Source organism: Heterocephalus glaber, unplaced genomic scaffold (assembly GCF_053883595.1).
Source record: "Heterocephalus glaber isolate CG9 unplaced genomic scaffold, H.glaber_assembly_v1.0 deba00001608, whole genome shotgun sequence".
Classification (NCBI taxonomy): Eukaryota; Metazoa; Chordata; class Mammalia; order Rodentia; family Bathyergidae; genus Heterocephalus; species Heterocephalus glaber.
In genome coordinates this window covers 41,112,362-41,134,834 of record NW_028258379.1, presented here as the reverse complement: position 1 = coordinate 41,134,834, position 22,473 = coordinate 41,112,362, and the positions used below count along the sequence as shown (strand labels likewise).

Sequence of the window (22,473 nt, the reverse complement as noted above, 5' to 3'; positions counted from 1 at the left end):
ATGAGTTTTACCTATTTTGTCTCCCAGCAGATTGTTTCATTTTAACATTTAGATCTTTGATCCATTTTGATTTCGTGTACTGCATGGTGAGAAATGTGGCTCTCCGGTCAGTCCTCAGCATGTGGACACCAGTTCTCCCACCACAGTTTGTTAGAGAGGCTTCTCTTCCTCCAGTGTGTGCTTTTGGCCCTTTTGTCACCCATAGGAAGGTTTGGCACATCATGAATGTTCTGTAACCATGTGGTGGAATGAATTAATTCATGTGACTGCCTCCTATTTTCCTGACGTAATTCCCACTGTGCTTCCCCAGGTCTACACAGGCAGAGTGTCCTCACCTGGCAGCAGGGTGCATGACGTGCATGAGGAAGCTTGCTTTGGAGCCGCCCTGAGACTGCACCTGCAGCTATGCCAGGTGAGAGGGCCCCTGGGGCTGTGAACATTTAATAGGGTCCTTGGAAATCTTTCTAAGATGCACTTTGTTCCATACCTTGGTTTCATAATTCAAAAATTCACATAGAGAGATAGATTTTCAAAATAAAAACTAAATTCAGAGGTGCTCCATCAAGAAACTGGGGAGTGCCTTCTTCACAATTCTTTTGAACAGTTCTGGTGATCTCTGTGGCCACTTCCTGGGAGAATGGCCTGGTGTGACTGCCCACATGTCCCACACGACCGCCCTGCTGGCCACCCCGGGGCATGGGGGCGGTGACTATGAGTCTCCCCCCTCCCCGTCTGCTTCTTCTGGGCTTGTCTCCGTGTCCTCTGCAGGGAGAGAGGTGGAATGAGGGCCATGTCCAGTCCTCCACAGCACCCAGCAGTGGGATGTGGTGCCCAGTGAAGGCTCCTGGGCTGAGTAGGTGGTCTGAGCAGGTGGCATGGGACTGTGCCCCACCAGGACCCCACAGTGGACCCTGGGCATGGGGATGGGACTAGAGCTGCTCTGTGGAGGACATGGACACTACCAAACCTTGAATGTCCTCCACCTGCATCAGAGCTAGGCGACCGTGGATGAGAACTGTGAGGCACTTTAACCTGTGGGTGTCAGAGATTGTGTCTCAGCAATGGGACACATGTCACAATACAGATGAACCTTGAGGAACCCGGGCTGAGTGAAATAAGTCAGCACAAAAGGACAGATACCAGATGACCATTCACATGAGGCCCCCTCGGGGTTTTGATCCAGAGGCAGAAGGTTGATGGCTGGATGTAGGAGCTGGGAGGGGATGAAAGTTAGTGTGTGATGAAGACAGAGGTTTGTCCTTGCAAGATTAGAACATGCTACAGATGGGTGGGGACAATGGTTGCACAACACTGGGAATGTGCTTAGTGCCTCAGAACTGCACACTTAGAAATGGTTAGGATGGAATATTTTATATGCATTTTATCACAGAAAAATAAGAGAAACCAAGCAAGTGGCCTGGTAGGGCATCAGGCCCATTACTCCTGGACAAGCTTTCTAGTTCCTTCTTGAGGAGCCTTCTGCTGAGATGTGGAGCGGTTTATCTGCTGATGTCCTGCTGTTCAGTTCTGCAAAGGGACCGGTAACCACAACGGGCATGGGTGATGATATCCCAGGGAGACCTGGAGAGCTGGCCAGGCCCCTGAAGACCATGGCAGCATGTGGGATGCTCGTTTTCCTAGCCAGCTGGATGTCCATGTGGAGAGGCCAAGGGGTCAACAGGCCCTGAGACCAGGAGATCCAGGGACAACTCTATCCAGGGCCATGAGACTGGACAGTGTCTCCAAGACCCCTCAGCCCGCTCTAGGGCGTGAATAGTGGTCATTGTGCCAGGGAAGGAAGGTGAGAGCTGAGACTCCAAACCACCCAGCAGCCCCGGCAGAGGGCTGAGAAGTGTGTGGCTGGGCACATCCCGGCAGAGGGCCGAGGGGAGGCGGGGCTGCTGTGAACTCCCGTGGGTCCTGTGGCCCCAGACCCAGGATGCTAGGGGCTCTTTGCTGCACATTACACATTATGCTCAGTGGTAGATCACTGGCCTAGCATGTGTGAGGCCCTGGACTTGATCCCCAGCACCTTAAAAGCAAGCAAAAGAAAAAAAATCATAATGGACAGAAAGTGAAAAATGGAATTTTAAAGCCTGGATGTCTGTGTCCCCCATGAGTATGCTGATGTCTTCAGCCACACAAGCCCAGAGGAAGTTGCTTTTGGGAGCGGATGGGATTAGCAACATAGGAAAGAGACCCCAGGGAGCCACCTACAGCCTTCCCCACCAGAGGACACAGCAGGAAGCCTCCCTGGTGAACAGGAAACAGCTCTCACCTAATGCAGACTCTGCTGGCCTCGATCCTTGACCTCTGCCCTCCAGAACCAAGAAAAACAGTCCTATTGCTTCCAAGCCAGCTGGGCTGGGCCCGCTTGTTACTGCAGCCTGAAGGGACTGAGACACCGACAGGAAATGGTCACAGAGGACAGGCCAAGCCTGGCCCGGGCTCTGGAAAATCACAGCAGCACTGTCTCCCCTGTGGGTGGAACCTGGACGCACCATGGAGGTGCTCAGCACCCCTGAGCTGCACGTACAGAAGGGGTTATAGTGGCAAATCTTAGGCTTTGTATTTTTTCCATGATTAAAACAAAGGCCACACAACTGAAACAAGGGGACATAAATCACCTATAATCCAAGGGTGATGGGTCCAGCATCCACAGGTCCTGTGCAGCAAGAGGGGTGAGGTTCGGACAGCTTTGGAGGGGCTGTGTACCTTGTCAACTCTCTAAAGGATGAAAGGGAGAAAGAATAAATTCTAAGCCATTGAGGGGCTGCAGAGAAGATAAGTTGCTGGGGCTGCAGAATGGGGAGGGTTGAATGACAGACTTGCCGTCCTAGGGCTGTGGGAGGCCAGAAGTCACACTGAGGCGTCTGTAGAATGGGCTTGCCTCAGGCCAGCAGGGGGATCAGCTCCACTCCTTCCCTGCTCCTGTCCTCTCCTTCTGGGTGGATCTGTCCAGATTTCTCCTTTTTGTGGGGACTCCTGTCACTACCACTCCTAGACCTCACTGTCCTGAGAACCAATGGGTGAAGACCTCTTTTCCAAATCGGTCACCTTCTGAAGCATGGGTGGTCAGGATCCCAGCATATCTTTTGGGGAAGATTCAGCTCAGCCTGTAACAGAAAACAAATAGAGAACACAAAGAAATGGAAATCCGGATAAGGTGCCTTAATCAGGAGGCTGAGGCAAGAGGACTTCAAGTTTAAGTCCAGCCTGGGCAACTTAGTGACTTAGGGAGGTCCTGTATCAAAATAAAAGTAAATAAAAGGACTAGGGATGTATCTCAGTGTGGAGGCCCTGGGTTCCATCTCAAGTACAGGGGGAGGGCCAGGGATTTAGCTCAGTGGTTCCACCACCTGCCTCGCAAGCACAAGGTCCCAAGTTCGATCCCCAGTATGGAAAAAAAAAAAACTACAGGGGAAAAAAGCAGAGTAACAAACAAACAAAAAGAAGGATTCAAATAAATTGAAAGTGAAAGGCTAGAAAACATATGTCACATTGTAGTCAAAAGAAAACTGATTGTGATTAGAGAACCATCTAGTGAAGAAACTTTCCACCAGAAGCACTGCAGGCAATGGCATGGGTTCCCCATGGTGGCTGCAGTGAATGCCTACAGACTTAGAGGCTTCGACAGCACCGCGTGACCTGGTGTCTCCGGGCACCCAGACCAAGGTGCCAGGATGAAATGCCAGGTGGTGGCAGCCCCGCCCGGCGGGAAGGAAGGGAGCCAGCAGGGCGCCCCCCAGGAAACGTGTTCACTGTGGCAGCCACGCGTGGCTCTTGCTCGATCATGTCCCACTCATGCCTCCTGATCACTGCTCTGGTGCTGGGAATCCCTGGAAGCTGTCCTGGGTCAGCCGCTGGTCCTTCCTGTGAAGGCTTGGACTCTGCACCTGACGAGTTTTGGGCGGGGAAGCAGCTCGAGGCAGCAGCAGAGTCCATGTGTGTAGCAGCCAGTGGGATATTTGAGGGTGGGTGTCACTTAGTCTTTGGCCAGATGCCTGAATGTCCTGTTCAGAGGAAGTTGGGTAGGCAGATACGCCCCAAGTTCTCTGCTCTGGCCCCAGCTTGGCCCCTGGGGTGAGGTAAGAACTTCAAGCTGTGTCCAGTGTTGACCATGCCAGGAAAGTCAGACCTCAATCCAGAGTGGACGCTGAGGCAACATGGAACCCTAGTGCTCACCACACTGTGCTCCCAGGGGCTGCGGGGGGATCTGCTTCCTCACCTCATCCATCTGCCAGAGGCATCCTGCAGTCCTTGGCCATGGCCTCCACCTTTGGAGCCACAAATGCCGGTCCATCTGCCCTTGCACTGTATCACTCTGTCCTTTTCTTCCTTCCTCTCTTGACACTAAGGACCTTGTGATACACTGGGCCGGGTGGCCAGGATGATCTCACCCCTCTGCTGCAGAGCCCAGCACTCACAAGTTCCAGGGGTGGGGATTCCAGTGCCTTTGGGAGTAGGTTGCTATCGTGCCTATCTCGAGGATAGAGATCCCTGTGACACAGGGGTGAAAGACCCAGCCCACGAGGATAGGAGAAGCATCTTTAACTCTCATGTGCCAGTTGACAGCAGCCTCAGGTACGCAAAGCAAATGTGGGGGTGGCTAGGAGAAGTGGACAGAGCCTCCTCACCACAGGGAATGTTCACCGTCTTCTCGGTAGCTGAGAGCTCAAGCTGGAGAAGAAGAAGTAAAACTGTAGGTGAGCACAGACTGAGCAGCAGGTGAGCGGGGTGGGAGTGGGTTAAAGCGTGCGAGGCGCCAGAAGAGGGGAGCAGCAGTGCCCAGTGCTGACGCTGTTGCTCAGCTTCGAGAATCGACATTCTCCTCCAGCAATGTTTTTCAGAACTGACCTCAAAGAGTTGCAAAGTCTTAGTCTGGCCCAGCCTGCATTCTTGTCCATGATGCCAGGATACTGGACATCCAGGATCTAAGGGTCATTGTGAACATCCATCTGGAGGCTGGGAGTGGTGACACAGGCCTGTAATCCCAGCACTCTGGGAGCAGATGCAGGGGGATCACAAGTTCAAGCCCAGCCCGGGCCATTTACCAACTTAGCAAGATCATGTGAAATAAGAAATAACAAAGAGCTGAGGAGGTAGCTCAGTGGGAAGCATGTGGAGAGCCTGAGTTCAGTCCCCTGTACTGCACACGCGTGCGTGCAAACACACACACACACACACACACTCACTCAGACGCCCACCCATCTGAAAAGGCTTTGAACATGTGGTGTCTAGTCTGGAGCCACAGGACCTCTCTTGGTTCTATAAATCACCCCTAGGGTTTTCCAAGGACTCTCATCCTCACTCTCTTCTGTGTCCCACAGAAAACACCACCCTGGTGACCACCCCGGACCTCGCTGGGGAGCTCTGCAATGCATCCTTCGACGACAGCAAGATGACGCTGCTGGTGGTGTACAGTGTGGTGTGCGCGCTGGGTCTGCCTGCCAATTGCCTGACGGCCTGGCTGACACTGCTGCAGGCCCTGCAGGGCAACGTGCTGGCTGTCTACCTGTTCTGCCTGGCACTCTGCGAGGTGCTGTACATCAGCACGCTGCCACTCTGGGTCATCTACATCCAGAACCAGCACCACTGGACCCTGGGCCCACGCGCCTGCAAGGTGACTGCCTACATCTTCTTCTGCAACATCTATATCAGCATCCTCCTACTCTGCTGCATCTCCTGTGACCGCTTCACAGCAGTGGTGTACGCGCTGGAGAGCCGGGGCCACCGCCACCAGAAGACTGCCATGCTAATCTCTGCAGGCATCTTTGTCCTGGTTGGGCTTGTGCACTACCCAGTGTTCCACATGGAAGTCATGAAGGGAACCTGCTTTGAGCCCCTGCGCATGAACACCAGCATTGCAGGCTTCCACTACGCACGATTTGCTGTGGGCTTCGCGCTCCCTCTCTGCATCATTGTGTTCACCAACCACCGCATCTTCCGCAGTATCGAGCTGAGCGGGGGCCTGACTGCTGCCCAGAAGGCCAAGGTGAAGCACTCGGCCATCGCGGTTGTCGTCATCTTCCTGGTCTGCTTCGCCCCCTACCACGTGGTGCTCCTCGTCAAAGCCGCTGCCTTTTCCTACTACAGAGGGGACAGGGAGGCTGTGTGCGCCTTCGAAGCCCATGTGTACACTGCCTCCGTGGTATTTCTGTGCCTGTCCACGGTCAACAGCGTGGCTGACCCCATCATCTATGTACTGGCCACAGACCATTCCCGGCAAGAAGTTGCCAGAATCCACAAGGGCTGGAAAAAGTGGTCCACGAAGATAGAGGACACTAGGCTCACACAGTGGAAGGACTCAGAGGAGACACGCTCACCCACGCCACTCACCCACAACTACGCATTCCCCGCACCTGGCAACGCCCCAGGGCCGCAGCCAGCTGAGTGGGGCTCGCTGTGCACCCTGGAAATCCCGACTGAGGAGTTCTGACAAGGAAGGGACCTCTCTACCTGCCTCATGTCCTGGCTGGCTCCCTCGGCCACCAGCCAGCAGCAGGCTGCCAGGAGGGCTTGGCTGATGACTTCATTTTCTGTGCTTTCCTGCGGGAGTTTCTGGGTGACTGGTGCGGTGTGTCCTGGGGCTTCCATGGCTCTGCCTCAGAGGGACGCGAGGGTCATGGGCACTGGCCCAATGCCTGGGCACTGTGGCACTGCCAGGAGCTATAGGGGTGGAGGTGTGGGGGTGACTGCTCTCCTCTATCAGCCTGAAGTGCTGGTCACCCTAGGAGGGTGTGACAGGCCACCGGCTGCCCAGAGGCAGGGGAGTGAAGAACCATGCCGACATCTGCTTCGTTGCTACAGGATCCTGGGCTGGGTCTTCAGACAGACAGCGCAACGCAGGAGCAAGCAGGTGACTCTCCACTCGGCCCCAGCCCTCACCAAGGTTGGAGCAAGAGGGGGACCTCATGGCCCAGCGGCAGATCCCAGCCAGGCCCGCTGAGCCTTGTCTAGGCCAGGTCCCTTGCTGCCTCCATCTCCCCATCTGAAAAATGGGGTCAGTGACACCTACCTGACCGGCTCCATCATCTGTCTAGCCATGCCCAGAGAGTCAAGCTCTCAGGTCCGTAAGGCAGCTGTGGTTTGCTGCTCCTCATCCTGAGAGAGATCAAAAAATACATCGGGAAAATACAGAGATAAAACACAAGCGTGAGTGAGACCCAACTTCCTTGACAGCTTAGTGCTGCAGTCCTGCTTTAGAGGTAGATGTTTTCCTGGGACCCTGGGGCCACACACGAAAGAGGAAGTGAGCTGTGGGTCTCACAGGGCCTGGACCAGTGGCAGCTGGGTCAGGTCAGGACCAGTCTGGACCGTGGGGCCGGGGAGAGCAAGAGGAGGGCCAGGGGTCTCCTGTTTCACAGTGTGGACACCCTGGAGCTCCGGTGACTAATGCCACAAACTGGTAAGTGGGACAAAACCACTCCCAATCCTCCCCTGCATTCCTGGAGCCAGAAGCCCCAGGTGGAGTGGGCAGGGCCAGTGCCAGGCTCAGGGCGGGGTCCTTCCACCTCTCCCTGCTCAGTGGCACCAGGCACTCTGTGGCTCGGGGACACTGGTATCACTGGGCCTCATACAGGGCCTTCCCCTTCTGTCCCGGGCCACATGCTGGGCCCAGTGTCCAGGGGTCATGGGAGGCCCTCTGTGCGGGGTGGGGGGGCAATACTGATGGGGGGACCTTGGCAGGCAGGCGGGCGGGCTGGTGTGCAGGGCTTGATTTCACGGCGGTCCCAGGGGGGCAGGAGCAGCTGGAGGTGAGGCTCCAAAGCCTTTCACTGGGCGAAACCCGACTGGCCAAGGGTCCCTTGCCTGCCCCGAGGCCAGGGCTGGGAGGATGAGGGGTGGAAGCCATTGACTGGGGGCTGGTGCTCCCTGACAGCCTGACGGCCCTCACAGGGCCCTGGGCCAGCACTGGTTCTCTCCCTTCTCTTGGGTGGCGGGGACCTGCAATGGGGAGGCATCTTCTGGTGGGGAGGGCTGTGTGTCCCTCTCTGACAGGAGATCCTGTGGGCCCCTCCCTTGGGGCCTGCTCCTTCCCACCATAAACATAAAGACCGGAAGCTACATATGGGGGAGCTAAATAGGGAACTTCAACATTTATTTCACTTAAATTATGAAGCACTTGTTCTTTTGAAAAAAAAGAACCAGAACAGAAAATATTCCAGAAACTATCTGTGCAGCATGACAGACTTGGTGCCCAGGTCCCAGCCACCAAGGCCCCAGGCTGCGCCCAGGGTGCAGAGGGAGCCTCACCCTCCATCCCCTGGCTTGAGGAGACTCCAGAGGGCCACCTGGGGCTCTCCCACGGGGCCCCAGGGGTGGGGAGTGCAGATGTGAAATTAGCAATTGGAAAACACATGCTCAGGTGTGGGAGGGAGACTGGACAGCCGGGCAGGAAGGTTGGGGCTCACCTGAGTGGGCAGGGCAGGGTGGGGCAGCCACCCGGGCAGGACCACACAGGGCTCTAGCCACCTCCGTGCTGGCTGAGGGCACCTAGGCTGAGACCTCCAGGAGCAGGTGCTCAGAGCAAGGGCCTGCCATGACCCAGGGTGGCTGCGTCTGTTCCACCTTCCTGGCCACACCGTTCCTTTCCCACAGTGATGGTCACGGTAGCTTGCTCATCAGTCCTGACCACAGCCTGTCTCACTGTGATCTGACTGGGGAAGCTCCTCAGGTTAGTATGGAGGTTTCCCAGAGCTGGGGGCATGGACCTTCCTCCCTTCTGCCTGCCCCTATCCACTCGGCGTCCACTCCCGGCCCTTCCTCCCCCTCTCTCCCTCCATTCCCCTCTCCCCTCTTCCCTCTCCTCATCACCTCTCTTGCCTCTCTGTGCCCCTTCTTCCCTTCCCCTCACTCCTCAGGGAGAAATCACATTGGCCCAGGGAAGTGGGCAGGAAAGTTTTGTTGGGAATTCTGGGGTTGCATTGCCTAGAGAGCCACATCTCCTGCGAGGAACCCCAGCTGTGGGCAAAAGGGAACTGCATGCGGGGCACCCAAGGGTGCAGACTGAGTGTGCAGAGGGGCTTGATGAGATCCAGTCATGGGCCGCAATGGCCCCAGCAGTCTGGTCTCATGGTCGGGAAACAGCCTAGCTACCTGGGCATCACCTGAGACTCTGAGACCCCCCAGGACTTCTGAGGGGCAGCTCACTCACTCTGAACAGATTATTTCCCCCGTCCATGTCTCCGTTTCTACATGCAGTGGCCACAGGGACTGTCCCCAGGACTGCTGGGGGATTAACTGGAATACTGCGTAGTTCCCATGCTTAAGGCCCACAGTAGGGGCTCAGCAATAAAGCAGGATGGTTGCATCAGCTTCCTCACCCTGGAGGATTGTGAGCTGATGGGACAGTCATTTATGAAAGGCCTATCTGTCCCTAGTGGCCCTGGAGGGCGTGGGTGGCCTTCGTTTTCCAGTGTCACTGGCCCTGTGGCCACCAGGGGGCAGCCCTGCCACAGCTGGAGCAGGAATGGGGCAGAGGATCCATGAGAACCCAGGCCCCTCTTCTCCGAGGTGGCACAGCCTTCCAGACCCTCCCTGGACGCCTCTTGCTTGTGGGCACTGTGCTGCTCTGTAAGTGCATTTTTGGTAAATGTTTTAAAACCCATCAGAATTGCACATATTTGTGGGGTATGCTGTGATAATTAAATGCCTTATATTTGGAGCCTCTGAGCCTCTCCTGGATCTGTAGGGAACACACAGGTTTTTGTGGTTGACACTGGCTGTGCTGTGGAGCACTGGGACACCTTCTCCCACCTGACTGCACTTCCATCAGGCTCCCAACCACCTTCCCTCCCTTCTCCCCACCTTCCGGGCTTCTGTCCTGCTCTGTTCTCCACTTCTGTGAGCTCAGGGATGCTTTTATCCAACTCTCTATCTTGGAGTAATTTCCAGTTTACAGACAAGTGGTGAGCAGGGCAGTGAGGCCTGGATATTCCCTTCATACACTCCCCACTGCTGACAGTTTACCGCGGGGGCTCGCTGTCCCCTCCTCCCATAACTTTCTTCCTGGGCCTCTGAGGCGAAGCTGTAGGCCCACTGCCCAGGACCTGCAGCAGCTCACACACTTCAGAAGCAAACCGACTCTCATACCATCAGGGTCAGGAAGCTGCCACAGACCCGCTGTCTGTCTAACCCACAGAACGCCTGCATTGCCCGTCTTGGTGACATCCTTCCTAGGTCTTTGGACAGTGCTCTCTCTTACACTGGCTGGGTTGGTTTCCTATGATTTCTGCAAGGCAGAACACCCTAGGCCCAGCCACGACTTTCCAGCAGCCCCAGCCACGCACAGAAGTGCTGCTCTCCGTCCACTTTGTCATAGGCCCTGAGGTGCAGGTGGGGCCGTGCCGCAGACCAGCCGCAGTCGATGTAGGGTAGGAAGGGGAGATGTCCTGGGCTGGCGATGAGAAAAGAACCTTCACAAGCAATGTTCAGGTTCCCTCTGAGAAGTCTCAGGGTCTGATTTATTTTTATATCTTTAAGCAATAGTGACGAGGCATTGGGCGGAACATGTTGCCTTAGCAATATCTGATGAGGTAAAGGTTATTTTTGTTAAACAGTATATTTTTTCTAAGCTGATTCATATCATTGAACATCATGAATACATTTCTTAAAAATTACAATTGTTCCCTCATTGTCCCATACCTAAGCAGAACAGTTCCCTCATTGTCCCACACCTAAGCAGAACAGAAAGTAACTTAATCAAATTAAACGTCAAACTTGTGGTCACCAGCTGGCCCTTGAGAAACTGTACAATGGTTAATATAGTTTGCTATTAGCTCTCTATTTTTCTATGCCTCTATTCATCTTAACTAAATGTCATTTGGGTTCATTGTCCATGAGCAGGAGATATTTACAGCACTTTGAGAAATACTGAGTAACTTGCCTCCTTAATGCATTTACCTGTTTTAACGTTCTTTCTTTTTCCCATTTCCCACTATTTCTTACATCTAAAGTCTGTCCTTTCAATCTCTTCATAAGATCCCTTTAGTAAAAAGAATGTCAGCAATAAGAGGGGAAGTTATAGTAGTGGGGAAACAGAGGGGGTTTTAGGAGAGGTTTCTTTAGGAGCGGATGGGGCAATAGAACTAAGAGAAACTGGAATTTGGGACTTTTGAGCCAGATCAGATTTCAATATATCATTGCCAATTAGCCTCATGGAGAGTTTGTTGTTAGTCACAAACACAATGACTCCTGTGACCAGAGTAACAATTATAAACATTATAGCAAGAAAAAATAAAACATGAGGGTACGAAGTGTTCCACCCTTTCTTTCCCCCAGCTGGAACTTTGTCAAGCAGCATTGCAGGTCGGTTGGGCTTCGCCAGGGCCGGGCTGATACTTGTGGGCTCAGACATCTCCCTCATGTAGACTAAAGTTACCCTGGGAGAAGGGGTGTCATGGGTATCTTTGGGCTACCTGTGTCTGCCCCCAGGGCTGGACTATCACAGGTGAGGGCTCCCGTGCCCTGCAGGACCTGGCACTGGCAGGAGGTTCTCAGGGCTCCTAGGGACCCTGGACAGGAAATGTGAGGCCAGGACCTGGGGGCCAGGGTCCATCCAAACAGCGGAAAACAAGGACCATAGAGAAGAGAGGGGCCAGGGCTGAGCCCTGCTCCCAACAGCTCCAGGGAAAGGGCTGGGAAGGCAGGAGGAGATGAGAGGCCAGAGCCTGCATCTGCCCACTGGGCCACTGGCCCCACGGCCCCCATCCTGTGTAGGCACAGTGGGCAAAAGAGCCAGCCCCTTGCCTGAAACCCGAGAGGCACCCACACACTCAGGTTGTGCCCTGTGAGGCTGAGAAACCAAATACCTTTGCTTTCTTTTTGAGATGAGTCTTGTTATGTTGCCCAGTCTGGCCCAGAGTACCTGGACCCAAGCACTCTTCCTGCCTTGGCCTCCTGAGTTTCTGGGACTACAGGTGTGTGCCACTTTCCTCTATTAAAGATAAGATTTATCCGGGTGTGACGGCTCACACCTGTAATCTCAGCACTGGCAAGGCTGAGGAAGGACGGTGAGTTCAAGGCCACCTGGATTACACAGTGAGACCCTGTTTGAAAAGAAAGGAAGGAAGGAAGGAAGGAAGAAAAGAAAGGCCAAGGATTTAGCTCAGTGGTTCTGCCGCCTGCCCTGCAAGAGCAAGGAAACGAGTTCGATCTCCGGTACCAAAAAAAACAAAAAAAGAAAAGAAAAAGAAAAATGCCAGATGTCAGGTGTGCTGAGTTTACGTCTTTGCATACAGAAGGAGGACAAAAGAAATTATGAGTAGGAAAGGTTTATTGAGAAAGCATCTGAGACAGAGCATCCTGAAAGTGGGCTGTTGCAGAGGCTTTGTCCAAGGGTATTTTATACAGCAGAAGCACGACATGGTGGCTGCAGCTCAAACTACAATCAACCTGTAGGATTACAAGTACAGTGGCTTAGGTAAATTGATCCAAAATGGAACTGAGGCCCATAGCAAGGGTATATGGCAAGCATCATTAACTTTAGTTACCTGCAACTTCTAACATCAAAAGGACCAAGCATTCCTGGAAAGGGGTGAGCGTGTGGGTCCAGGTGTTCTGCTCACTCACCCATGTGTCTGATGCCTAGCTGGGCCCACTGGGCCAGGTGGTGCTAATGACAGCATGATCTCCAGCTGCTGTTTATCTCTAAGGAGGCTCCTGCCTGGCTGCTGTGTCTCTATCTTGCGGCTGGCTCTCTTCAGATTTCTCTCCAGGCACAACTGTGGTGGTCTCATCCTCCACACTGACTCACTGGAGGGCCTAATCCCTCTTTATTAATTTCAGTCTAACTTAGCTGCCTAGAATACTGCCTTGTGTTTCTCCTAAAGGGCTGTCTTACCTAGTCTTTTTTTTTTTTGGTACTAGGGATTGAACTTGGGTCCTTATGCTGCGGGGCAGGCAGTGGAACCACTGAGCTAAATCCCTGGCCCTGTCTTACCTGTTCTTGTGGGTTTTTTTTCTGGCTTTTAACTATGTATCCTAGGCTGGCCTTCACCTTGTGGCAATCATCCTGCCTCAACCTCCTGAGTGCTAGGCTTACAGCCCACCATGCCTGGTCTGGTTTGTTACTTACATATATGAAATACAATTGATTTTCCTGTACTGTGTATCTGATGATCACGCCCAATTCTTCATTAATTTGAACAGTTTAGCTGGAAATTCTTTTGGGCTCCCTCCAATCAAATCTTACCTTCTGAGATTAATGATGGTTTAGTTCTTTTCCAACCCTTACTTTTTCTCTTACCTTCTTCCTGCAGCAGCTAGGCCCTCTGGGACAATGTTGGGTGATGGGGTGGGAGGGGCCGCTTTGTCTCATTCCTCCCCCAATTTTCACTTCTCCCCCATTTGTTGAGTATTTCCTGGGGGCATCTGTGTACATTATTCAGATGAAGGAGTCCCTCCCATAGTGAGAATTTAATTTTGCCCAAAGAGAGGCCAGGTATTTGCCTTCAGCTCCTGGGAGGTGACTGATCCAACTGTGTCCGGGGGCCTAGAGCCACACTAAGTGGCCCAATGAAGTGATGGGGTGGGGGGATGGAAAGCTCTGGGTCATGCGCCCTCAGTTTGACTTCTACAAGGGTAATCGGTCTGCATGGAGTCTTCCTCAGTGATTACCAGAAAAATACCACTGGAAGCTCTCTGGAGTCTCCTGGTCCCTGCCCAGTATGCCTCTCCCTTGGCTGATGTTTTTACTGAGACAGGTTCTCACTATCTAGTCCAGGCTGCCCTTGAACTCACTATGTAGCCCAGGCTGGCCTCTAGCTTGAGCTGATCCTCCTGCCTCAGCTTCCCGAGTGCTGGGATTTCAAGTGTGCACCATCACACCTGGCAGGATGTTGAATCTTATCAGCTGCTTTTTCTACACCTACTGAGATTCTCATTTTTTTCACTGTGATGAAGTGATTTTGGAATGCTAAGGCAACCTGGCATTCCTGGAGGAAGCCCAACTTGGTTGTGGTGAGACATCTTTTCTATACTACATTGGAACTAATTTATTAACATTAGCTTGGACTCTTATTAAAGCATTGTATGCTCTCAAGAAAACAGGCTGTAGGTTTTCTTATCCTTTCCATGTTTCAGTATCAAGGTTATGCTGACTCTAACGCTGGAAAAAGTTGGAGACCTGTGGCTTGGGCAGTAACCTGCAAGCTGGGCAAGACAGAGACCTAGTCTTAAAAAAATTGTGAGATTGATGCTATTTTACTTGTCTATGTATCCTGACAACCCTAAAATCAGAAATCCACGGATCTATTTATATTATATGGGGTTTTCTTAGTTTTCTGCCTTATGTCCTGGCATCCCTGTTAATACAGGGTTGAATGCTGGACACACCGAACAGTGCGAGAGCAGAAAACATCGTATCAGTTTTTGTCGTCAATCTGGTGGGTGGACAGCAGCATCCGACACGGCTCTAATTTGTGGCTTACTCCGACAGGCTGAGCATCTTGTTGTCTGCTGAAAGGTGTCCGGGTTTCCTCGGCCTGCTTTTGGATCTTGTTTTAGTGTGCAGGGCTGTGTATTGCGGGACTAGATCTTCGGTGGGGGTTATGTTTAGGAAACTTTTCTTCTTGATAGTGTTTCACCTGATGTTTGATATGCAGCGTTAAATCTTGAGTCATACTTACTGGGCCTCAGTATCTTTTACACGGAGCATGGCAGCGATTCTAATCGGTTTGTCAGCCCCCCACCCCCTCGCCAATGGGGATAAAACCTACGTCCTTCAACTGAGCTACATCCCCAGTTATTTTCTTACAGTCTCACTAAGTCTCTAGTTGCCCAGGCTTGGCTAAAACTTGCCATTTCCTGCCTCAGCCTCCCTAGTGCTGGGATTAACAGGCGCGCGCCATCCCGCCCAGCAGCTTGCTGTCCCCTCTTCCTACCCTGTCCTCCAAGACTCCTCCCAACAGCGATTCTTTCTTTGTAGGCACAATTCAGGCAAGCCCTACAAGGGTCTGCATCAGGCTCAGCAGAAAGCCAAGTCACTCCCACACTTGAACTTTCCAGGAGACCGCAGACTCCTCCCAGCCAGCCCTGCACCGCGCGACGCCAAAGGGATACAACAGCCTGGCTTCACCGCGTAGCCTAGGCTGGCGCTCCAGCCAACCCCGTTGGGGTCTCCACCACTCCACGTTCTAGGTTCCCTTACCCCCAAGCGAACCTAGCAACCGCAACGCGACCCGCAGCGCCAGCGAGTCTCTGCCTAGAAGCGCTCAGGGTGGGCGCGGGAAGGGAAGGTGGGCGCGGGAAGGGCCCACGCGCAAAGGGACCTGGGAGTGGTAGGGCGGGACCGGACGCAAGGATACCTGGGAGCCAGCGGGGCTGGGCGGGTCCGTGCGCAAGACGACCTGGAAGCCAACAGGGCGGAGCCACGCGCAAGGAGACCTGGAAGCTGTGGGGTGGGGAGGCAGGGCGCTCAAACTCAACGGCTGGTGCGGCCGCGCGGGAACGCTAGCGGCCGAGGCCCCGCCCCGGCGGGTTTGAACCGAGTCCCGCCCCGCGCTCGGCCAATCGGGCGAGCAGGCGGCTGCGCCAAGGCTGCTCTTTGTGGGCGCCCACCGGCTCCCGGACGCCGAGCGGAGCGGCGGGGCAGCCTCGTGGCGCAGGTGAGCACCGCGCGGGCCGGGGGCGAGTAGGAAGCGGCGGAGCTCCCCGGCACCCCGGGCCCGCGCAGCTCTTGAGTGACACGCGCAAGGGCTGCATCCATGAGGGTGGGTGGGCTGGCCGGACCGACTCCCTCCCCTCGGTCCCTTGTTCCTCCGTCCGCCGCTGCCCGCCCGGCGTCGGAACGCGGGGCTCCTGCCCCCGGCCGCCAGCCTGGCAAGTGCGGCTCGGGCTCTGCCCTTTGTTTGTTTCCTTGCCTCACTTTGAATAGGAGCGCCGAACACACTTGGCCGCCCCCCTTCTGTCCTAAGCTGCTCATTTCTGGCCCGGTGGAGCTGACTCGGGCCGTAGGGATGGGACCTGGACAGGGACCCTGGGTCCCCCTGCCAGTGCATCCGGCTGGACTTTTCCAGAGCTCTTCTCCCCCAACATAGTGTCCCCAGAAAAGGCTGCTCGGAGCACTCGTGGGCGATGCCTTGGTCCAGACGGCCGCATTTCCCTTCCTGGGCCTTTGTGTCGCGTTCCAGAGCGCAGGGTTGAGCTAACCATTCCTGCAGATCGGCTGGAGGGAGAACTGCCCGTCCAGTGGACTGGGTTTACACCTCACGACCGCCCTTATTTGTGAAAGGTCATGGTGTTTATAGTTAAGAGTGCAGTTCCGAGTAGAAAGTCAGCTATGACCTTTCTAGGCGCCCTCCTGGAAGATGCCAGAAGTTTCCAAGTTGCTGCTGGCAAATGGTCCTTCAGAGGATCAGATGTAGCTGGAATCAACTTTTTAGTAATAGACTGTGGAAGATTTTGAGCAGAAGAGGGTGGATTGATGGATTCCCTCAGAACCATCTCGAGCATAGAGGAACTGGCACTTGATCCTGCTCTTGGATGAAGTATTTCAGAGTACATTTCACTGTGTGATAGAAACAGAAGTGGTTAATGTTGATTTGCCTTAAAATCTCAGCACCCAGCAGTGGCTACTGGGACATCAGTGATGGTGACAGGTCAGGTCAGAGACAAAACTGTCCCTACCAGCCCCAGACCTTTTGATCAGTGCCTAGGGACTTGCATTTTCAGCTGGCCACTGAGACGTGGGAACAAACTGCTGGCCGTCGGATATGAGTGCCTGTCATCCTGAAGTGCCTCTTGTATGCAGTCACTGTCACACCTGCCTCGCCCCCCACAGGACTCTGCTGTCCCTTGCCATGTGAGAGCTTCTCTGTCCACCTGACCCTCCTCTTCCAGCCAGTGTTTAGTCTGGAGCAGGCCTGCAGGCAGGACCGAGGGTTGACTGCTGGCCTTGGCTGTCCCGTGGGCACCACCAGTTGGTGGGTTTTAGGTGCTTAACTTGATGGGAAAGACTTGGCTGTGGGTGGAAAGAAGAGAGGTACAAAATACCTAATGTATTTTTGTAGAATTTAGCAGGAAGCCAGACTCTGCAGCTACTAAGGGATAGGGCATTTTGTCATCCCAGAACTAAAAGGGTTATGCAGCCTCAAGCTAAGCATGTGGATGGCCCCAGGCCAGGTCAGGCCAGCCTAAGCGGGTTCTTGTTCCCTACCTGTCCTGGGGTTCCATTTTCCTATCCACATGTATATTCAAACTGTAGAGCAGACACTGATGAGGTGTTTCTGGGCTTGTTTTCTCTGCAGTGATGGAATTGCAGTGCTGGCCACAGAGCAGTGACCAAGCCAGCTGTGGCTGAGCACTTATGCAGCCTCTTCAGATCCCCTGAGCAGGCTCCTATGGCCCACTGCTGATGGCATGCCAGGGTCTTTGTGAAACCATTCAGGGACTCATGACTTGAGATTTCTAAGGACCTTTCTGGGAAGCGGACGTAGGGGCAGCAAGGGGATTAGTGCTCAGTGTAATTTCTTAAGCTCTCTCCAAGTGTGAGGTGCGTTTCTGGCCCATTCATTCTTCTCATACCTGTAGTGATTGCTCCACCAGTCCCGTCAACCAGCTCACCCAGTGAGGGGCTATCACCAGATTTCCAGAGTCAGGGAAGGCAGCCAGGAGTGCTGGCTGTCATCTAGGGCTTAATTCATATTATTTGAGTGAATTTGGTTTGAATGGTACATTAAATTGTGCATAGTTCAAATTTTAGATATGGTTGAAAAGAGATAAGGAACAAATTAAAAGAACTTGCCACAGCCAGGGATGAGCCTCAGTGGTGCCACACCTGCCTGGCAAGTGCAAGGCCCTGAGTTCGATCCTCAGCAAAAAACAAAAGCAAAACCTTGCCACAGAGGAACTTGGGGCTTAGTTTTTTTCTTAACTAGGGTGTCTTTTTGTAGTTGGACGTAATCTTATATTAATTCTCAGTTAACTTACCAATTTTAGTTGGACATAATCTTATAATTCTCAGTTAACTTACCAGTTTTCACTAGTTACTTTTTGGGGGTTTTTTTGGTACTGAGAATCGAACTCAGGACCTTGCGCTTGCGAGGCAGGCGCAAGAACCACTGAACTAAATCCCTGGCCCCCTTCACTGGTTACTTTTAAGCACATTTTTTTAAACCTCTGTAGAAGTTAAGTTTGCACGAAGACAAAGAACTCGAGTGTTTTATTACCAGAAGTGATTGAAATACTTTTTATGTACTTTTGTGATAAACTCTTTGCATTTAAAAATAGGTGATGGCCTCACAAGTGCAAGGACCCAAGTTCGATCCCCAGTACCAAAAATAAATAAATAAATAAATAAATAAATAAAGGTGATGGGCCGGGGATTTAGCTTAGTGGTGCCATTGCCTGCCTTGCAAGGCAAACCCCAGTACTAGGAAAAAAAGAAAAAATAAATAAAAATAGGTGATATTTTAGGTGGTGTGAGGCTTGCAGAGCTGTGTGGGCAATAACGCCGACTTGCCATTCTGCGAAATTAGACTTGCAGGGAAATAAACTATAGTCACTGAGCCTGTCTTAACTTTTGGGAAGTACAGCCCCATACTCAGGTGGTGGAGAGATGTCGGAAGGCCTCGGGTGCCGTCCACTGGAGGTGTGCCAGTCTGGTGTCCACAGACACAGTTGGTGCAGGAGCTTGGGTGTGGGATTCTGTGAGGTCCGGCACACTTGTCCAGGTGCAGGGTCCCTTGCCCCAGAGCACCCTTTATGGCCTGTCTGCTCATCCTCACCGTACATCCCACAGTTGCCCTGTGAATAGCATCACATGGCATGTGGCTCTGGAGGCTGGCTTTCCTCCCCAGCTGAAAGGGGTTGCTTACAATTTGGGGCCATTACACTTGGAGTGCTGTGAACATTCTTACTTGTGTTTTCACTTGAACCTTGGCTTTCATTTCTTTGGGATAAATGCCCAAGAGGTCACTGAAATGAAATGTTAAGAGTATAGCATATATGGCAGGTGAGATCTGTGACATTGAAGGGGAATTCAGAAGAAAGGCAGACTTTTTTTTTTTTTTTTTTTTGGTACAGGGGATTGAACCCGAGACCTTGCGCTTGCGAGTCAGGCGGTGGAACCACTGAGCCAAATCCCCAGCCCTAAAGGCAGACTTTTGTTCCCTGTTCCAGGGTAGGGTGGGTGAGCCCACAGGGGAGGTCCTGGGGACATGAGTTGGCGGCCAGTTCTTACACTGCAGGGCGTCCCATGTTCCATCCTGGCTCTTGTGCAGGGGTGGCACATGCCCCACACACCAGTTACCCAGAGGTACCTGGCACAGGGAGCCTTCAGATTGAGCTTTCTAAAAAGAAACCTAAAGTTTGCACATTTAAGAGAATGTTTGTTTAATGAATTAATTTGTTCATTTGGTTTCAAGTGAATTATTTGAAATTACAGTGTTTGGCTACATTACCACATGAGAGGAGAACCTTAGTGCATCCTAGCTTAACTTTGTGTTCTAGAAGGTGGTCCTCACTGGAGTTCGTGCTGGGTGTCAGAACCTGCCAGGCCCTGTTCTGAGTCAGCTTTGCAGCTCTGGGGCCCAGGCTGTGCCCCAGCAGCGCTTGGCACTTTCTGCTGCTGTGGTGGCCTGGGTGTCAGACAAAAGGTACCTGGAAAAGTGTGCAGGACCACTGTGAGCCTGGGACGTGCTGGGTGTAGCTCTTGTCCCTTTGAGGACATTGCTGGTGAGGGGGTACAGCTGCCTTTGCTCCATGCGCATTTCTGGGATGCAGCTTTTCAGTGGGCTGCCCGCTATAAGCACCAGGACTTTGTTAGCAAGTATCTAGGAGGGAAGGGACCAAATGTGGGGGTTGCTCTCTTGCTGGCCAGGGTCCCACAGTGAGGTCTTCAGAAAGTAGGTGGCATCCTTGATTCAGTCCTGCACACCTCCAACACTGTCCACTCTGCAGCCTTGTGTTCCATGCCTCACTATGAGGTCCTTCCTCTCTCAGGCCCAAGGCAGAGATTCTTGGGGTGCAGTTTCAGCGTGGCACCTTAAAAATATATTTCTCCTGTTTTATGCATTTATATGTTTTGTTTTGTTTTGTTTGGTACCAGGGATGGAACTTGGGTCCCTGCGTTTGCAAGGCAGGTGGTGGAACCACTGAGTTAAATCCCCGGCCGTATCCATTTATATGTTGATGGAAGAATTGTGCTATAGCTTAGAGCTTTGTCATCTGTGATATACAAGCACAGAGCTGCCTCAGGATCACGTCTTTGCCACATCAGCACTGTTGTGCTTTTGTTTTCTCTGAGGCTTGGAGACTGTCCTGGGTCACTGTCTGTGAGGAATGCGGCAGTGTGCTAAAGGTATCTTCCTTGGTTTTCACAGGGCACGATGTTTGCACGAGGACTAAAGAGGAAATGTGTTGATCAGGAGGAAGATGGGGAGGATGCCCTGGCCGGCTTCGGCACCGTCCCTTCCTATAGCCTGCAGCGGCAGTCACTCCTGGACATGTCTCTGGTCAAGCTCCAGCTCTGCCACATGTTGGTGGAGCCCAACCTCTGCCGCTCGGTCCTCATCGCCAACACGGTCCGCCAAATCCAGGAGGAGATGACCCGGGATGGCATGGGGCGTGGGGCCGCACCCCAGAGCACTGGGCGGGCACCACTCGACCGCCTGGTATCCACAGAGATCCTGTGTCGCACTGTGAGGGGACCGGAGGCTGGGTGCCCCGTCCCTGACCTGGGAGACAGCCCTTTGCAGGGCACACCACCTGAACTTTGCATAGTCAACTCAGCAGAGGTGCCGAGGAGCCCTCAGAGCAGCCTTTGGGAAATGGACAGTCCTCGGGAAAACAGAGGAAGCTTTCAGAAGTCACTGGATCAGATATTTGAGACCCTGGAGCATAAAAGCCCCAGCTCCATGGAGGAGCTGTTCTCAGACATGGACAGTTCCTACTATGACCTGGACACCGTGCTGACAGGAATGATGACCGGTGCCAAGCCGGGCCTCTGTGACGGGCTTGAGAGCTTTGCTGCAGCTGCCCCAGCACCTGGCTCCAGCTGCAAGTCCGACCTGGCCGAGCTAGACCATGTGGTAGAGATCCTGGTGGAGACCTGAGAGGAGGAGGCCCCTTGACGGGCCCCTGACAAGGCTGGAGCCCCAGAGAGCTTCTCAGTGTCAGAGCAGTGGGGACTCGTTCCTGGACAAGGAGTTCTCAGTGCCCGTGCCCAGTGGCCCACCCAGCCCAGCTCTCTGCAGGTTCTGAGAATGTCCTAGGACAGGTGGCCATTGGCAAAGGTTGCAGTTCCTCAGGCCTGTCCTCCTCAAGGAGGGCAGGACAGAGTCTTTCACGCCAGGATGGAGCGCTGTGAAATCTCAGCCTGGGCCAGGTGACAGCTCGCGGTCCTGGGGCTCTCCCTTTCTGTCTGGGCTGCTGCCATGGAAGACGGCAAGGCCATAAGCTGCACCCGACCTCATTTAAATTTAGATAGGTGAACTTTTTTAAATTAAGTTTTACATGTTTTGGACACTATTTTGTCTTAAGATATATTTTTTAAACTTTTATACTTTATCCCTTTAAGTTTTTTCCAGTATTTTCTTAAAGTATATTTTTTCTATAAAACATTCTTTGCTGCTACATTGGAAACTTTTATAGCCTGAATAGTTGCAGTTGGTGTGTTTCCTTTTTTTAAGGTTTGAATAGGAGATTTATTTTCTAAATGAGCTCCACCGTACTCCAAGAAGTGCAACACATCATGGTTTTCTACTTTAGCTTTATGCATGACCCTCCTTCCTCGTGTTCTGTGCTTTTACAGTGGAGCGCATCTTGGCATAGCTCAGTTACAATGAGGGCCTTGCACAGCTACAATACCTTTGTCACTAGATCTACCCTGAGCCACAGCCACCTAGACTTCCGTGTAGGGAAGATCTATTACTTATGCCTGTTTATATGTAAATCCTCTGAAAGCCAAGGTCAAATATTTGTGTGGAAATCACAGGTACCAGCTGCTCTCCAGAGGCCATGGGGCCTCGGGTGCCTTCCACTGGGTCACGTGTCGGGAGGACCCCTGGGCCTGGTTCTTGTGTGTCTTAGCCTGGGTCCCCCACTCCTTTAAGCACATGCAGCCGATGCCACATGCCAGGGCACCGTGAGTATGGGAAAGGTGTGTTCCTGTGCACTGTGGGGTTGGAAAATGCCTACACTTGCTCTGTTAAATTGGTTCTGGGACAACATTTTAAGGTTACCTTGAAGTCTAGGGTGAAAAATCTGACTCTAGTTTCTGGCCACTTGATCCTGAGGGTCATTGAGGTGCTGCCCAAGGTGAGCTGGGTTGGCTTGGCCCCTTCGGGTCCTTGGTGGCTCACAAGTCTGACTCCTCCAGACCCGAACCTGCTCATGTTTCCTGTTTGTCATGTGCTTTTTTCTGACTTCTCCTTTGAGCCTAAAATGTTTGTTTTCTTTTGTGCATAAGACCATTCTTTAATGCTGGTGATGTAAACCTCACTTTATTAAAAATTTATCCAACAAACAAAA

The 22,473-nt window shown here is 52.8% G+C and overlaps 2 protein-coding genes and 1 long non-coding RNA gene across 7 annotated transcripts in view; 2 read left to right on the top strand and 1 right to left on the bottom strand.

The window, feature by feature from the left end:
• Gpr132 (G protein-coupled receptor 132) overlaps positions 1-6,439 on the top strand; it is a 25,081-nt gene extending 18,642 nt beyond the window's left edge. For all 4 annotated transcript variants that reach the window (XM_087195685.1, XM_021243445.2, XM_087195683.1 and 1 more), the window contains 2 exons: positions 311-412; positions 5,331-6,439. In XM_087195685.1, the coding sequence (XP_087051811.1) occupies positions 406-412; positions 5,331-6,439 (1,116 nt within the window). In that variant the 5' untranslated portion in view covers positions 311-405. The remainder of the gene's footprint in view (positions 1-310; positions 413-5,330) is intronic.
• LOC110345592 (uncharacterized) lies at positions 614-15,391 on the bottom strand. Its single transcript, XR_015445197.1, has 5 exons — positions 15,064-15,391; positions 2,829-14,538; positions 2,628-2,723; positions 2,279-2,396; positions 614-2,032 (listed from the first exon to the last, which is right to left on the bottom strand). It is a non-coding gene; the product is annotated as an uncharacterized LOC110345592 (long non-coding RNA).
• Positions 7,229-22,473, top strand: Cdca4 (cell division cycle associated 4). Of its 2 annotated transcripts, none has more exons than XM_021243461.2 (2): positions 7,229-7,408; positions 20,325-22,473. In XM_021243461.2, exon 2 carries the CDS (start codon positions 20,331-20,333, stop codon positions 21,054-21,056), a length of 726 nt encoding a protein of 241 aa, XP_021099120.1. In that variant the 5' UTR covers positions 7,229-7,408; positions 20,325-20,330; the 3' UTR covers positions 21,057-22,473. The 2 variants fall into 2 exon arrangements, with proteins under 2 accessions (XP_021099120.1, XP_004836896.1); XM_004836839.3 differs by lacking the exon at positions 7,229-7,408 and adding an exon at positions 15,378-15,608.

Coding starts and splice junctions, on each gene's coding strand:
- Cdca4 (XM_021243461.2), top strand. CDS start 20,331: ATGTTTGCACGAGGACTAAAGAGGAAATGTGTTGATCAGGAGGAAGAT.